The sequence below is a fragment of the Cyprinus carpio genome, chromosome A2, assembly GCF_018340385.1.
Source record: "Cyprinus carpio isolate SPL01 chromosome A2, ASM1834038v1, whole genome shotgun sequence".
NCBI lineage: Eukaryota > Metazoa > Chordata > Actinopteri > Cypriniformes > Cyprinidae > Cyprinus > Cyprinus carpio.
The window spans coordinates 7,389,047-7,407,047 of record NC_056573.1 but is presented as its reverse complement, the minus strand read 5'-3'; the positions used below and the strand labels follow the sequence as shown (position 1 = coordinate 7,407,047).

Here is an 18,001-nt window from a genome sequence, read left to right as displayed (position 1 = left end):
AGTTTTTAAAAAATGTGAGAGCTCTATGAAAGTCAGTTCCATAGTTGAGGTAATTTAGCATATAATTTTTGCCTTAATTTCTAGTATTTTTATTTTTTTATTTTTTATTCAGCTCCAAATGAGACTCTTGATGACAAACTTAAGTTGTGCAGAAAAAAAATAGGCTCTTGGAAATGATTGCAAAAATGAAACAATAAGCATACTTTTTAAAATATGAAATTACAACCGCCAGTAGGTGGCAGCGATTTTCTTAATGAGTGAGTTAAATACTTAAATCAACCGATTTGTTTTAAATGCTAATTCATTTAACTTGGCAAACAGTTGTACTCATAGTCTGATTGAATCTTTTACTGGACAGTGTAAAGCTGAGCAACAAAACACCTTGTTGCTCAGAGACCCAGTAGTTCTGCTGTTTGTTTTTTTGTTTTTTTTTGACAGAGCAAAATGGAAGTTTGTGCCTTTAAGTTACTCAGTAACTTCTTGTTTATTGTACATTTGTGATCATGCAGATATTCAGAAAAACAGGACTCTTGTTTGAGTGATAGGCTAACTCCTATATCATAGACGTTATAAAAAAATCAATGATACATAAAATACCATTTTTATTTTTTTATATAATTTTGATGACATTTCTGCCCCACTATGTGTGATGGCAGTGAGACAGGAGAGAGCGCTCAAAACTCCTCAGATCGCAGAATTTAGTGGAACATTAATATAATATAGAATCATGCTATAGAAATTTAGAAATTCTAGAAATTTACTGCTGCACCAAGCTGAAAAAATGGGAAGGAGAAATGTGTGATGAGATTCGAAATAGTCACCAGTTGAGAAAAGTAATGTCCTACTGTACATTACCTATTTCTGACAGCTGTAATAAAAATCATGAGAATAGGTGCCTGCTAGTAATGGTGACTTGACATACTAAAGTTCTTCTTGTGCACTATATTCCAAGTCTTCTGAAAATTATGGACCATTTATAGTGCTTTTTTAGTCATTTTTGGAGCTTGACAGACTGAAGTTAACATTCATTTTCATTGCATGCAAAAGACCAGGGTGAACATCCTGCCTAACATCTCATTTTGTGATCTAGAAGAAAGAAAATCTTACTGGTTTGTAACGACATGAGGGTGATCGATCAATCTCTTGAATGCAAGCACATGTCTGAATCCACTTCATTAGTAGATGAGTTTTTGTTTGTGAGTTGCCATCTCATTTCCTTTGAGGGCTAGTGATGATTCTTAAAAAGACTGCAACGATTCTGCAGGAGAGGATAGAGCACAAATGCTTAGTAAATATTTATAGAATCTCTTATTAATTGAAATTGGATTTTAATGGCTCACTCTGCCATGGGTGTGGAAACAGTTTGTCGGGGAAAACATTTTTGCATTGCTAATGTAATTTCCACGCTTGCTATTGCATTTCTTGCTATTACTGTGCACATGTAACACTTTGAGCCTACTCTAGCAGCTAATTTAATTTAAAAGTCACCTGTTAGTTACATGCATAACATGAATACATTATAAAACATGTCTCAATGAAAAAAGTAATGAATAAATATAAATATAAATATAAATATAAATATAAATATAAATATAAATATAAATATAAATATAAATGATATAGGGGTTGTTATATCTGCAGTTATAAACAATAAAAGCCATTTTAGTAGTAGAACATTACAAATTACTTAAAAAAAAAAAAAAAAACTCAGCTTATTTCTATACTTTTCTTTCACAAAAAATAAAATGTATTTTATTTATTTAGGTCCAGAAAAAATTATAAAAAAATAAATAAAAGAAATTATCAAACATTACAATTCCTCCAATCTGGACTAAGATTTTATTTCACTTAAACAACTCTCAAAATAAAGTGCTCTGTGACCAGAAAGAGGCAGAAATAAGTTGCTTTATATAACAATACATATGTTTATAAATGGTCATTTTTTTCCTTAACCTTATTGAATGTGTCATCTTTCACATCAAATGCTTACATTGTTTCAATTAATTCAGTTAGAATAATAAGAAACACTGTAGAGTTTTTACCATTCAAATGAAATCAGTACAAACTACATCTTTCCACTGCAGGAAACACAGAAGCTGCATCTGAAGTGGCATTAGATGTATTTACACAGACTGTTTGGTGAAGCTGAGCTGCCATAAATGCATTTACACTGCACAATTGTAAATGCATAAATAATTAGATTGTTTTAAATAATTTTTTGAACAAACAAATAAGAAATGTTGGGAAAAGTGCAAGGATACTTCAAATATGAAAAAAAAAAAAAAAAAACATGCAGATGTGGGCGTAGGTGTGACTTCAAAACTGGCCAGTTCGGGCCAATCATGAGGAAAATTGGCTAATTCCAGGCCCTGGTCAGTCGATCTGTGCATCTCTAATTTTAATATGTATTAAAATAGAAAACTGTTCTTTTCTCTCATAATATTACTGTTTTTACTGTATTTTGATAAAGTAAATTAATCCTTGGTGATATACCAGTGTCTTTGTAATTTGCTGATAAATACTGTAGAAATACATTGCTGCATCTAACAAGCAATTTTAACTTTTGTCAGATTTCCCTCACGTCTCTACCAATTGTGTTTGAAGTTCACTTTTTATTCTCATTAACGGCTTGTTAACTATTGGGAAGATTTGTACTTGTTGTGGATAAATATTTCACTATTTCTTACATACATGATAACAGATAAGCTACATAAATGCTCCCATCAGAATTGCTCTCATTCATTATTAGCATGCATCTCAGTGTGGCGTCCATGTATTCGCTCCTCCAGATGTGTTTAATTTCCCACCTTATATCTGGGAGCAATCCAATTTCTCTCTCTCACTCGCTCACTCACTCTCCTCACACATACTTACCAGGCTGACAGGATGATTCTAGTCAGTGAATGGGATTGCTGTGACGCCTAGTTCTCAGTCTGTGAATGGAGATCAATACTTGTTGAAATGAGTCTGGTCGTGGCTCTAGAAATAGCCCTTCAGCAGAGAGATGTTCCACAGAGAAAGCTTTGTTAGCCACAGTGTCAGCTGCAATCTCCAGTACTGTAAAACTCCCTCTCAGGGCCGGTCGTAAAGAAGCTTCATAAAATAAAGAAAATAACCTATCCAACTGATTGTCCAGTCCTGAAGAGGAGCCTTGCATTTTATAGTGTCTCTTCATATTTGGGCAAGTGAACATCCCTTGAAATGGGAAATTGTTTCTTGCAGGTTGCCTTTCATACATAGCTCAACATCAAATTTTCACATTCACACAGGATAATATGGTTGTCAGCAGGGATGAAATGATTAGTCGACATTATTGACAACAGCAACAATAAAAAATAGTCAACAAATATGTTTGTTTTCGAATAGTTGTTTGATCTCATATGACTTAATGTAAAGGCACACTGTTAACAATTTCCTTGTATCTTTACAGTAAGTTAGGTGGCAGCATGATTGCAAGCAAGTTACTGTATTCAGTTTTACAGCATATATATATATATATATATATATATATATATATGTATATATATATATCAGAGATGGGCACTCGAGTTAGTGACTCGAGTTGCATTTTTATAGACTTCAGACTTGACTTCGGACTCGAACTGATGTGACTCCAGACTGGACTCGACTCGAGGATGAGGACTCATGAATATTTTAATTAGTTTTATCCTTTTATCCTTACTTAGTCTTATTTATCTGATTTTCAAAAGGCAGACCGCATCCACACCCCTGCATCCATCCGGACCGTGAACCGTAACAGCAGCACCATTTTAAGTGAGCAGTGCATCAAAACAGCGGAGCAGATCACATAACAAGTGCTCAGGGTCGTTTATGGTAAATATCTTTCAGCGCTATACAGGTGCTGGTCATATAATTAGAATATCATCCAAAAAGTTGATTTATTTCACTAATTCCATTCAAAAAGTGAAACTTGTATATTATATTCATTCATTACACACAGACTGATATATTTCAAATGTTTATTTCTTTTAATTTTGATGATTATAAACTGACAACTAAGGAAAATCCCAAATTCAGTATCTCAGAAAATTAGAAATATTACTTAAGACAATACAAAGAAAGGATTTTTTTTTAGAAATCTTGGCCAACTGAAAAGTATGAACATGAAAAGTATGATCATGTACAGCACTCAATACTTAGTTGGGGCTCCTTTTTGCCTGAATTACTGCAGCAATGCGGCGTTGCATGGAGTCGATCAGTCTGTGGCACTACTCAGGTGTTATGAGAGCCCCAGGTTGCTCGTGATAGTGGCCTTCAGCTCTTCTGCATTCTTGGGTCTGGCATATCGCATCTTCCTCTTCACAATACCCCATAGATTTTCTATGGGGTTAAGGTCAGGCGAGTTTGCTGGCCAATTAAGAACAGGGAGTACCATGGTCCTTAAACCAGGTACTGGTAGCTTTGGCACTGTGTGCAGGTGCCAAGTCCTGTTGGAAAATGAAATCTGCATCTCCATAAAGTTGGTCAGCAGCAGGAAGCATGAAGTGCTCTAAAACTTCCTGGTATACGGCTGCGTTGACCTTGGACCTCAGAAAAAACAGTGGAACAACAACCAGCAGATGACATGGCACACCAAACCATCACTGACAGTGGAAACCTTTACACTTGACCTCAAGCAACATGGATTGTGTGCCTCTCCTCTCTTCCCTCCAGACTCTAGGACCCTGATTTCCAAAGGAAATGCAAAATTTACTTTCATCAGAGAACATAACTTTGGACTACTCAGCAGCAGTCCAGTCCTTTTTGAAGTGAGACGATTCTGACGCTGTCTGTTGTTCAAGAGTGGCTTGACACAAGGAATGCGACAGCTGAAACCCATGTCTTGCATATGTCTGTGCGTAGTGGTTCTTGAAGCACTGACTCCAGCTGCAGTCCACTCTTTGTGAATCTCCCCCACATTTTTGAATGGGTTTTGTTTCACAATCCTCTCCAGGGTGCGGTTATACCTATTGCTTGTACACTTTTTTCTATCACATCTTCGCCTCTCTATTACTGTGCTTGGACACAGAGCTCTGTGAACAGTCTATGGTAGTCTTTTGGACAACTGTCAAGTCAGCAGTCTTCCCCATGATTGTGTAGCCTACAGAATTAGACTGAGAGACCATTTAAAGGCCTTTCAGGTGTTTTGAGTTAATTTGCTGATTAGAGTGTGGCACCAGGTGTCTTCAATATTGAACCTTTTCACAATATTCTAATTTTCCTGAGATACTGAATTTGGGATTTTCCTTAGTTGTCAGTTATAATCATCAAAATTAAAAGAAATAAATATTTGAAATATATATCAGTCTGTGTGTGTAATGAATGAATATAATATACAAGTTTTCACTTTTTTTGAATGGAATTAGTGAAATAAATCAACTTTTTGATGATATTCTAATTATATGACCAGCACCTGTATCCTCTAGTATTTTTATCTAAAGCCAAACACGCTTTGTTCAAGCTCTTTTAGCTCTGTGTGCTTTCTCTCTTCGTTCTTCTCAACAAAAGAACATAACAATTATATTATCTATAAAAATAAAACACATCAAATGCAAACCATACCTTCACTTCACATCCGAGACAAGCAACAATATTGTTCTGCTCCATACAGTGTCTTCAGTGAGCTACGAGTTCAACACGATCTTGGAAGCTTCTGGTGTTGGCGGCACTGTGCTTCAGCGGTGGTCGTTCCTGTGTCGAGTGGGTTGCACACTTCAGGTTGCACTACCCCCTGTTGTGCTGCAAGCGGCCATTTCCCCTGTGTGCCTCAGCACTAAAATAGCATTTCCCTGAAAGAGCAATTTCTCTAAAAGAGCTTCAAAGAGCTGCCTCGATCTAAGGCTCGTCCTGGTGGCTGCCAGGCGAGAACTACTTCCGACAGTAGTACGGGTGGTTGGAGGGTCACAGTGGTGGCAAACACTTCAGGGAACCAACCCTTGGGGGGACAACATTCCTCTAGTACCTCCGATCCAGTTGATTATAATATAATAAAGCTTTATTGCAGACACAAGTCCATATAACACAACATACAGCATAAGAAAGGAGATACAAAAATACATAAAAATTCCATAATAGCCTATAGAATATACAGGCTATTACACCAGTGTCGTCTAAGCCTGGAAGTGTATCTATAACAGCTTTTTCAAAGGACTGACTAGGGCTTCGATTATATGGTTCACTGAATTGTCCAAGTCGACACATAAAACCAAACATCAGTTGCCTTAAGAGTGCCTCACAGGTTTGGCACTCTATTAGACACAAACAAATGACTGGCACTATGCCACCTAGGGACACGGAGCAGCAACCTCATTGCATCATTGTATGCTACCTTTAGCCGCTGCATACTTTTTTCTTATAGTTAGACCACAATTGAGCAGTATATAGAGGTGTGATGTAGGTTCTAAACAAAGAGCACTTCACAGAGTTAGAACACATAAAAAACTTCCTTATTAACATATTGGCTTGAGCATAAATTTTACAACGCTGACGGTATAGGTCTTTGTCATCCGTCCAGTCGTTAGATATCACATGACCTAAATATTTAACTTCCTCACACAACAGCAAGGAGGGCTGTCTGACAAAATAAAAAGTCGGAAAAGTTGATTTATTATCCTCATTGCTTCTAACTACCAATTATGTGGCCTGTTTCTTAGTGTTATATTTAATATCATAATCAAAGCCATATTGCGAGCAGACTTTCAGCATCTGCTGCAGCCCAACGCTGTAAGGACAGAGCAGGACAAGATCGTCTGCATACATAAGATGATTAACAACAATGGTGCCCCACAAGACAGCCAGTTTTTAACCTATTTAACTGGTCTGACAGTTCATCCCTATAAACATTGAATAAAATAGGAAGACATTAATTCCTCCCTTGTCTCACTCCGTTACTGAAATAAAATGGAGCAGATACAAACATTTGTCCCATTTGACCTGAAACGTTTGATGGGCATACCAAAACAAACACTAAAAATTCTCACTAAAAATGTAGGGGCACCTCTATCAAGCAATTTTACAAACAGTCGTTCATGATTGATTCTATCAAATGCCTTTGACGCATCAATAAAACATAAAAACATGGTCGAATTCAGGCTGTTATACCTTGACACAATCTCTTTAAGAGCATAGATACACAAATTGGTTCCATGCTTTCTTTTAAACCCAAACTGAGTTGAGCAGCCAATGGAACGCGCTGGGCCCTCTTCAAAGAGCGTACCAGCAGTATCCTGCGGGGCTCCTCCAGACGAACGGATGTGGATCACTGCATCAGAGGGAGAGCTCTCTGAGGAAGTTTTGGCTGCGCTGCCGCCCTCCAGGATGGTGGCAATGCCTGAGTCTGATCCACAGATGTCAGCTATGCTTTCCTGGGCCGGCGAGAAGGTAGGGGGCTCGAGTGGAAAACTCCACCGTGTCCCAAGCCTTCCAGGCTGGATGATTGGTTTCTCAGCGCACCGTCCCAGTGCCTTTCTTCCCGGAAGTGCATGAGGAGCTCACCAGGTCGTGGATGGCACTTTTACTGACAGAAACCGGCCTGCTGGTTCCTCCTCCCTCAACGGTGGTTCAGAGAAGGGGTATTCGGCGATCCCCCTGGTGGAGCGGTCGGTAGCAATGCAATTGTGTCCTAAGTCCACCTCCTCCTGGTGGGAGACCCGTTGCTTCCCCCCCCCTCCAGTAGTCCTTCTTCTCTAACAACCAGTCACTACCAATACTTCCTGCGATGCTACTCCTGCTCCTTACTAAAACATTAAGGCGTTACTGCAGTTGCACCAGGCCAAGGCACTGAAAGACCTGCACGAGGGTGGTAACTATCCAGAAGTTCTAAAAGAGCTCTGAACCGCCACTGACCTTGCGCTCCGAGTGACAGAGGTCACTGCGAGTTCTCTGGGTCATACATGTGCATGCTTGTGGTCCAGGAGCGCCATCTCTGGCTGTGTCTGGCTGACATGAGGGACAACGACAAGGTACAGTTCCTCAATGCCCCTGTGTCCCAGACCGGCCTCTTCGTTGATGGAGTCGAGAGCTTTGCCCAGCAGTTCTCGGCTGCACAGAAGCAGAAGGTTTTAGCATTTTTTTTTTATTCCCAGCAGGGAATGGTAATCATACTGCCAAAAAACATTGTTACTACACTTTTACTATAATAAAACTAGGGCTGGTCCGAATACCATTTTTTGAGGTTCGAAGCTTCTGTAGTAATCAACACCGAATATTTGAAGCTTCGGAGGGAGGGGGCTGAATATATTCTTCTCTATAATAAAGGCAGGAATCTCTGTGTGTCTGTCTGTCTGTTTGCATTTGTATTATTTCGAGAACTGTTCATCCAATCGACTACACACATGGCGGGTGTGTTGCTGCGGACCCAAGGGAGTGCAGTGTTGCATTTTGGTGCAATATGGACACGCGACACATTCAGAATGTCTACACTTCTAATGAACTGCAGAACAGTGCCAGCCGGAAGCAGCTCTGTGTCTCTCACTCAATTTAAAGTGCTCCCACACAGCTGAGATCTTCGGCATTTTTGTCTTTTCTTCCAGATGAACTGAATCATGACTTTCATGACATTCACTCAGGGGCAATTCAAATTCAAGCGCAAATGAGAACCATTTCATGGGAGATGCCAGGTGTTAGAAAAAAAAAGAATATTCAAATCTCAAAACTGAAAATCGAATGCCAACCCACCGAACAAATATTTGAATAATCAAATATTCTGGTCCAGTCCTAAATAAAACCATGGAAAACCTTATCGTCACAAATGTAATTTTTTATTTTTTATTTTTATAAAAAAAATAAAATAAAAAAAATAACTAATTCACCTATATTCCTCTCCCCGTAAATAACTAATGTCTGTAATAGCTTCCTCTGGAAAGCCAGTTTTCAGCAAACAACCCTGCTTCAGTTTGTAAAGACCTGAAAGTAATTACAAACTACAAGCTGTTGTCCCCTAGTTTTGTAGGGAATCAAAAACTGTCTGATGACCTGAATGAGTTTTACTGCAGATTTGATCCCGGTCTCACACCCCACACCCATACTGCCTATCTTTCTATGTAAACATCAACACCTCCAGCAACCCCCCTTTCCCCTCACTGCATTTTGGATCAGTGAAGATGATCTGCATCAGGTCTTCAGAAAACAGAAGAAAAAGAAAGCACCAGCACCAGCACAAGCTAGATTAAAGTGATTATTACATTTTGAATATGGATATTTTTCTTACAAATACACATCGATTTGCCACAGGAGGACTTTGTTCAACCCACAGAGCCATGTGAGACACTTTTTTTTAAATGGATGGACGCTTTTTATTTAACTTCTTTTGGACTGATCCATGCAACACCCACTGAGTGGTATTAAACAGCTTGAAAGATCAAAGACAATTTTTAATATAACTCCGACTGGATTCATCTTAAAGAAGAAAGTAATCTACACCTAGGATGCCTCTGGGGTGAGTAAAACACAGCCTAATTTTGGGTGAAATAACTCTTTAACAACCAGGAGCTCAAAACAGTGGAGATGATAGTGGACCTGTCTGGTTCAGATCAGCTACCAAAACTGACCTGAGGAGACAACAGCGGATAGTCTGGACAGCTGAGTGAATCACTGGTACAACCCTTCCCACTCTCCGAGAACTGTACTCATCCAGAGTGAGGAAAAGGGCTGGCCAAATCATTCTGGACCCCTCATACCCATGTCACTTCCTCTTTGAACTGTTGCCGTCTGGTTGGCACTACAGAGCAAGGAGCACCAAAACAGCCAGACACAGGAAAACTTTCTTCCCTCAGGCTCTGAACGGTTAAATGTTCTCCCCACTGTGCAATAAAACATGTAATACAGAACTATCTATATTTATATTTATTATATCTGTGTTATTTATTTAACATATCATACGTCTATCCACATTCCCGTGCTTAATTTTTATAAAGCATATCTGTACATATAGTGTTTATTGTCTTTTTGTCTATATTGTGTATTGTTTTTGTATATTTTATTTTAAATCACTTATTTTTATTTTGTTATCTGTGTCTTGTCACTTGTCATCCTGTCTGTGCACTGGAAGCTTGTCACCAAGACAAATTCCTTGTTTGTAAGCACACATGGCGATAAAGCTATTTCTTTCTGATTTCTAATGTTAGCATTTTTTTCTTTCATTCTATTATTGTAATAATTGAATCAAATTGGTCTATTTTATTTTGAGTGTCACAGTTGTCCTATGATGGCGCTGTTGTCCACTCTCCTGCTCACTCTCTTTTTATCTCTTTCTGTTTGTCAATGCTTTTGAATAATCCCTTGCCACCAAAATGGGTGAAATTGTGCAGAACATAAGGTCTGTGCAATGATTAAACTGATGGATAGTACAACAATGAGATGAGTCATATGCTGTTGATGATGGAAATTCTTCTACATTTTCTCTCTCCCCTAAGCCTTTAGATCACCCCCTGAATCTGACACATCACTTTGCCAAGATTTGTTGCCACAGACTGAAATCAAGGTGGAGGGATATTTTCTTTTTATTGCTGTGAGAACAGATACAGGTTCCATTAAAGTGCTTTAGGGTCTAAATAAATTTTACTCTATGGTTTAGATACTTGGATGATTGTCAAAACCAAATCAAATTTTAGTCTAAAATCTTATTAGAGTCTTTTAACAACCACAGTGAGAAAGTGTTTTAAAATAGTCCTTTTCAGCCTAATTTAATTTCAGATCACTTTAGTGAGAAAGTGTGTGTGTGTGTGTGTGTGTGTGTGTTTGTTTTTGTGACATATCAGGACACAACTCTGTTTAATGACATGGGTATGTCACAGGTATTACAAGGAGAGGGTGACTTATGAGGACATAACCCATGTCCCCATTTTTCAAAACGCTTATAAACCCATACAGGTGTAGTTTTTTTTTTGAGAAAGTAAAAGGGCACAAAGTTTCCTGTAAGGGGTAGGGTTAGGTGTAGGGTTGGTGTAGGGCGATAGAATATACAGTTTGTACAGTATAAAAACCATTACGCCTAGGGGATGTCCCCCCCCCCACACTTTTCACAAAAACACAACATGTGTGTGTGTGTGTGTGTGTGTGTGTGTGTGTGTGTATATATATATATACAGAGCTGGGTAGTAACGGATTACATGTAATCTGGATTACGTAATCAGATTCCAAAACTCAAGTACTTGTAATTAGAGTAAACTACTTTTTAAAATACTCGTAATCAGACTACAGTTACTTTTTTATGGATTACATGATTACATTTAATTTACACAATGGTAATAAGTTGTTCACAATTCACTGATTCTCCTAAATTTAAATTTTTTTTTTACGTTTATATTTTTTCCTATTAAACCTGCCACATATATACGTTTGTGATTCTTCGAGTTTTTCCGGCGGAGAATCGCGCTCAGAAGAAATCAGTAACAAGATAATGGAAAATGGAGGGGAACACAGCCTTTAATATGTTCTTTATGGGGGGGGGCCTATATTTTTTGTAATGTTGATTTTTCTTTATTGTTACTACCCTATGCACTTCAAATGTTTTGAGATGAAATATTTTTCACTTAGATATGGTCTTTTAATATATATATATATATATTAGCAATATTATTGTTGCAAGTTTCATTTTCTTTAATATTCATTTTTTGTAATATTGTTTGTCTTTTCCTCATTGTTACTACGCACTTAAAATGTTTTGAGATGGATAGAAATTCCATTGCTGTGTAAATTTAGTCTTTTTCAAAATTCATGTTTGCAATGTAGCTATTTTTTTTTAATGTTTTTCATTGATACATTTAATATACACTTCTAGTGTTTTATTAGATTAAATATTTGACCTGGCAGTAATATTGCTGTGAATTTCATGTTTTTCAATATTGGTTTTTGTAATGTAGCTGTTTTCTAAATGTACTTAATTATAAGTAAATATCCTTTAAAATCATTAGATGTGATTTTGTTTTATTCAGTGTTACCTAGCAAACACTTACAGCAAGGTACATTAGTGTTAGTATTTTTTAAGTATTAACTGTCCATACATTGCACTTGAAAAAGAAGCTATTGTGGCTCTTGTTGGTGAATTAAATATATTTTGTGGAATATATTTTTTCTTTTGTATCTGTCAAAATAGTACAAGATTAGACTAATTCAATATATATGATATCAAATAAGGGTTAGCACAAATGTAATCTAAATGTAATCCAAAAGTAATCAGATTACGTTACCAAAAATGTGTAATCTAAGAGATTATATTACTGACTACAAATTTTGTGATGTAATCTGTAATCAGAAACTGATTACAATTCATAAGTAATCTACCCAGCTCTGTATATATATATATATATATATATATAATAAAAAATGACATTTTAATATATGGCATTTATGTGGCCAGTCTATATTGTGAATACTTGCTGTATTCAATATTATACACAGTATAATTTTTTAGAAAGTAAAATTTAAAAGAGAGAAAAAAAGAAGATTTAGGAAGAATCAATAAATTTCAAATAAATTACTGCCATTGTGTGAATAATTTGTAATCATGTAATCCATAAAGTAACTGTAATCTGATTAATGATATTTTTAAAACATGTAATCTAAGTACTACATTTTTGGAATCTGATTACATAATCCAGATTACCCATCACTATATATGTGCAAAAATATAAATTCTATGCAAGGTGCTTCCTTTGCTTTGAGTCTTTACTGTTCATCTCATTGCCACAAAATAAATGTGACACCATTCTTAATATAATGATGTAACATTCCAGCAATCTATGCAATGCAGTCTTTTAGTCTGAGCTGTAAATGGTAATTTTTTTAAATCAACTCTTCATGTTTGATGTCTTCCTGTGAAGTGCAAACCCAAACACTCTGCCTGAGATGTTTGATGTGCCAAATTTGAGCCCCACTGGCTCAGAAAGATTTGCTGACAGCCACCCTATTATTCCAGACACGATTCCATTCTAGATGGCAAATTACATGCCATCAAACTACATCAAAGAACATAGACATCCACACCTTAGCAGCGAAAGTGGGTGGTTTTGCTTTTGTGTTTCTGTTGCATGAAGAAGCATCTGTAATGTGTTATATTGCTGTAAACAGCTGTTGTTTAAAGGGGTCATATGATGCGATTTCAATTTTTCCTTTCTCTTTGGAGTGTTACAAGCTCTTGGTGCATAAAGAAGATCTGTAAAGTTGCAAATACTAAAGTCTCAAATCCAAAGAGATATTCTTTATAAAAGTTAAGAGTCAACTAACCCTCCTAAAATGGCTTATTCTAATGCCCCCTACATCTACGTCACAATGTGGGAAGATTTGCATAACACTGCCCAAATGTTCATGCAAAGAAAGAAGGCGTAACTTTTATTCTCGCACATCTTATTCAGATGTGTGCAGTGCATTTTATGGAGGACTGTTTTCTGATCCAGGGAGAGTAGACTACAATGCCAACTGTTCTGACTCACAGTCTGTAAGTATTTAAAGGATTTGCCACTGATGATAAAAAAAAAAAAAGTTTTTTAAACGTGAGTATTGAGCAGTGTAGAGTAGTGTAGAGTGTAGAGTTTGTCGTTCAAGACAGTATAAGTCAGTGGTTCTCAATTCCAGTCCTCGCGCCCCCTGCTCTGCACATTTTGTAAGTTTCTCTTATCGCTTCAGATGTTTGTTCCATTCGAACGTAAGTGCCCTGTGAAGTGGACATCACAGGATATTCCGCCATGATTCCAGTTCAAAGCGAAAGTATATATTCCATTCAAAGTGCATTGAAGTGTGCGAAACGTGAATTTAAATTGTATTTATTTACAGAGGTATATGATGTCACACTTGTCCGTGTGTGAAGATGTTGCGCAGTGCAAATCCATGAATGAATGTTCCGAGGTGAAGTAAACTTCAATAGATTTCCCCTGCTCAGGGAGTAGGGAGCAATGAACACTGTGTAGGGACCATGTCAATGGGAACACAGTTCATGCACGGAGCTCACTTCTAACGAGCTGATTATCTAAATCAGGTGTGTTAACAAAGAGAGACATGCAAATATGCAGAGCTGGGGGGCGCAAGGCCTGGAATTGAGAACTGCTGGTATTGTCATTATAATCCGTAATTATGTTTCCACTGGATGCAACAAATACCTCGTTTATAATGGGTTTTTGTCTCTGCGCTCCGGGACACACAGCATCACAGTATAGTAAGGGGCGTAACATCTCTGTCATGCACTTGAGGTATTTGGCCAATCACAACACACTGGATAGCTGGCCAATTAGAGCACACCTCACATTCAGAATGATGAGCTTTGTAAAAATCGACACGTTTCAGAAAGGTGGGGCATAGAGGAGAAACGATAATTTACAGTACAAGGAAAATAATGTGTTTATTGAAACTTAAACCGCATAAATCCATTTCATTACACCAAATACACAAAATAATGTTCTTTTTAGCAACATCATACGACCCCTTTAAGGCATGATGCAAACATAAGCAAATTGAACTTTAAATAATTGTAATCCAGCTTAAAGGTTCAGTCACAATTATCATCGTTCAGTGATTTTTTTTCTGGGGGAAACCCAGTAATTTCAATTCGAATCCACTCAATCTAGAATTTTGTTTGAGATTTCATGCATATTTTGCATTGGGTTTATCTGTTGACCAACAGACAGCTATGTAGTTTGAAAGAGATTTCTGTGTTTTCTGTTGTCCATACTGTAGATTGTTACAATATTACTAATGAATACACAATTGACCTATTTGCCCCCAAAATTTGACAAATTTGACGCACCTTAAAAGTGTAGTTCAACCACAAATGAAAAGTTGCTGAAAATGTATGCACCCTCAGGTCATCCAAGATGCAGATGACTTTGTTTCTTAATTGCAACAAATTTGAAGAAATGTAGCATTACATTACTTGCTCGCCTATGGATTCTCTGCAGTGAATGGGTGCCGTCAGAATGAGGGTCCAAACAGCTGATTAAAAACAATGCACAAGTGATCCACATGACTCCCTATCAGTTCACATCTTGTCAAGCAAAAAGCTTCATGTTTGTAAATTCATCATCACATTTTTAACTTTAAACCATTGCTTCCAACAAAAAGAGGTGTTCTCTATCCATAATATTGCATTCTCTATGGGAAAAGTAATCTTGTCTGAATCAGGAGAAAAATACACACATATCAAGCACTGTCTACATGCGAAAACAAAGTTTTCAAACACAGGGCATGACGTTAAAACGCCTTGATGAATTTGTTTCTTATAAACAGATTTTCACTTCACGAGAAGCTAATTGAATGTCTAGTTGTGTGGATTACTTGTGGATTTGTGTGATGTTTTTATCAGTTTGGACTCTCATTCTGACGACAAATTTTATTCTGATTCCATGTGGTTTTTAAAAGTTAAATTGTTTTACTGTTTATTGCAAAAGATGTTTAGACAGTGTTATTTCAAAAGAGAAGTGACTCAACTCTTATTTATATTACATGATATTTTAGGTTTCATATAGAATATCCGTAACACTCTAAGTACTTGTCCATGAACTGCATGCATTCAGTCTAATCAAGATGGGCATGTTTCAAGTAATTTTTCTCAGCGTTTCGAAAACATTTACTGATACATTTGTATGCACTTTGACACTGTATGTCTGTGGGCACATCATTATGCTGAGATAGCTTTGACAGTTCTCCATATTTCATTGTGAAAAGAGAACAGAGAAGTCAAATTTTAAGAGCTTTTTTTTTGGAACACTCAGTAGAAAATGTGTCATATCAGATCAACGTAAAGAAGGAGAAGAGACAGTTTTAATGGGAAAAAAATTAACTATTTATCAGCTTGGATTGTCCTCTGCGATCAGTCGAGTATCAGTCAGTTTCTGTCAAGTTTAATCCTTCTTTGGACTGCTTCAAACCATTAGGACCTGTACTGAGAAATAAGAGCTTTGTTCTGTTAAAGGGGTCATATGATGTGATTTCAAGTTTTCCTTTCTCTATGGAGTGTTACAAGCTGTTCGTGAATAGATAAGATCCCTAAACTTGCAAAGACTAAAGTCTCAAACCCAAAGAGATATTATTTATAAAAGTTAAGACTCGTCCACGCCCTCTTAAAATGCCAATCAGAGCACACCTCGCTTTTCACAACGATGAGCTTTGTTAAAATCGATGTGTTTCAGAAAGGCGGGGTATAGAGGAGCAAAAATAATGTATACACCAAATACACAAAATAATGTTCTTTTTACCAACATCATATGACCCCTTTAAGATATTATTGCTTTTGCTAAATCATATCCTTATTATTATTTCATTATGTTTTTGTTGTATGGTTGTATAAAGTATCTAACTTAAAATTAACTGAGCATGATAAGCAGTTTGCTTTAAATACATCTTTTCTCACCTCTGAGGTCTTGACCTTTTCAGTTAGATACTTAACACTTAAAATAATATCCAAAATAATTCATACTTCATATTTTATTAGAATAATCTGTTATGATTGATACTATTAATATTAATAACTATTGTAATTATTAATTTTAATGACCAATACATAATATTTACATAACGTAGTATTCTACATTTTTCATTGCATTTTGTTCTTTTACCACATGGTTTCCAACCCCCCAGGAATAAAATTGTGACACCAACGAAAGAACATTAGTTAGGGCCCTCACATAGTATTGACTACATAGTTACAATCACATGTTAATTTGTGGAAAAATTTCTATGTATATCATATACAAACCAACATTTTATCTTAAACTAGCAAATACAGCCCTGCTTTGATTTATTAAATTGGAGAGAGAGGGAGATAAAACTGAATATTATTAATAAAAAATGGTAGGATATATTGTGGTTTTGACAAATATGAGCCAATGGAAGCATATAAAAATGAAATAAAACTGGGCCCAATATATAGCCTTGCAGAAACCGATTCGGGGGAAGAAGAAACAATTCCTAATATGATTTTTGATGAACAGGACTGTTTTGAGTTTGGTTGATTATTATTTAGTGTAGAAGAGGTTGCACCACAGCAGGGTGGCATGGTACTGCTTAATAATTGTAATGTTTATGTCATGTGTGTTACTTTGCAAAAATGGCAAACTCTCTATAAAATGGGTAAAAAAAAATATATATATAAATAAATAAATACATACATTTTACAATTAAAACAGGTTATATAACATTTAGTTTGACCTCCTGAGGATTTTTGGTGCCTCCTTTCACAAACCATTTGTCAATAAATAAATAAACAAGCAAGCACATTTTGACTGTGACAATGACTATTTTGTCTGAATGTTTCATTGCCACATTTTGCCCATGAATCAGAAAAGCTTAATGATGCGATGTTTTCTGTTCTTCTTTCCCTTCTCACAGAAGAAGTCAGTGATAGTGACCAGTTTGATTGTGGTGGTATCTCTGTTTTTGCTGGTGATTAATTTCTCAGAGAAACCCTACTTCCTGCTGCAGCCTGTATTTGGCCAGTGCTTCAGTCGAATCTGTATGTTCTCTCACCCGCCACACAAAGGCTTCAAACCCCACCCCGGCTACCTCAGCGTCCCTGACCAGGAGGTGAGACTAGAACACACTTAAAACATTCAGTGGCATGTCCTGGTTTTACACTGTGTTATATTTAAAAAGATGCAAACAGGTTTATTTTCAGTCAAAGAGAAAAATGTAAATTTCACGACCAATTGAACTGGACAATCACTGTGGATGTGAATTAATTGAAAAGCAAGTTTTCAGTAAGAAATATTTCAGTATTTCATATTTGTCACATTATCAATATCAGTTTTATGCAATCAAAAGTGTGTAATAATGTTTTACACTGCTACAATGCTTCCTGTTTTTCTGTTTTCCCTTAAGCAATGAAATCTGGAAAGGTGAATTTCGATTTGTTTTTGTTGCAGTGACAGTCACTTTTTTTTTTAAAAAAAAGTTGGAAGGAAAACTTCATATCACAACACCAAAAAATAATATATTAGCACAAAAAATAAATTATCTTCAAAAAAAATCCAAAATCTTCTATGGTCAGTCATATCATTCTGAATATACTTTGTAA

At 36.5% G+C, this 18,001-nt stretch overlaps 1 protein-coding gene across 2 annotated transcripts in view; it reads left to right on the top strand.

Moving 5' to 3' along the window:
- The window catches only part of st6galnac3 (ST6 (alpha-N-acetyl-neuraminyl-2,3-beta-galactosyl-1,3)-N-acetylgalactosaminide alpha-2,6-sialyltransferase 3), a 94,609-nt gene that overhangs the window by 28,078 nt on the left and 48,530 nt on the right, over positions 1-18,001 (top strand). The window contains exon 2 of one of the 2 annotated variants that reach the window (XM_042770932.1): positions 17,317-17,511. The exons of the other annotated variant lie outside the window; for it this stretch is intronic. Coding sequence (XP_042626866.1) covers positions 17,317-17,511 — 195 coding nt within the window. The remainder of the gene's footprint in view (positions 1-17,316; positions 17,512-18,001) is intronic. 2 annotated transcript variants of the gene reach the window in all.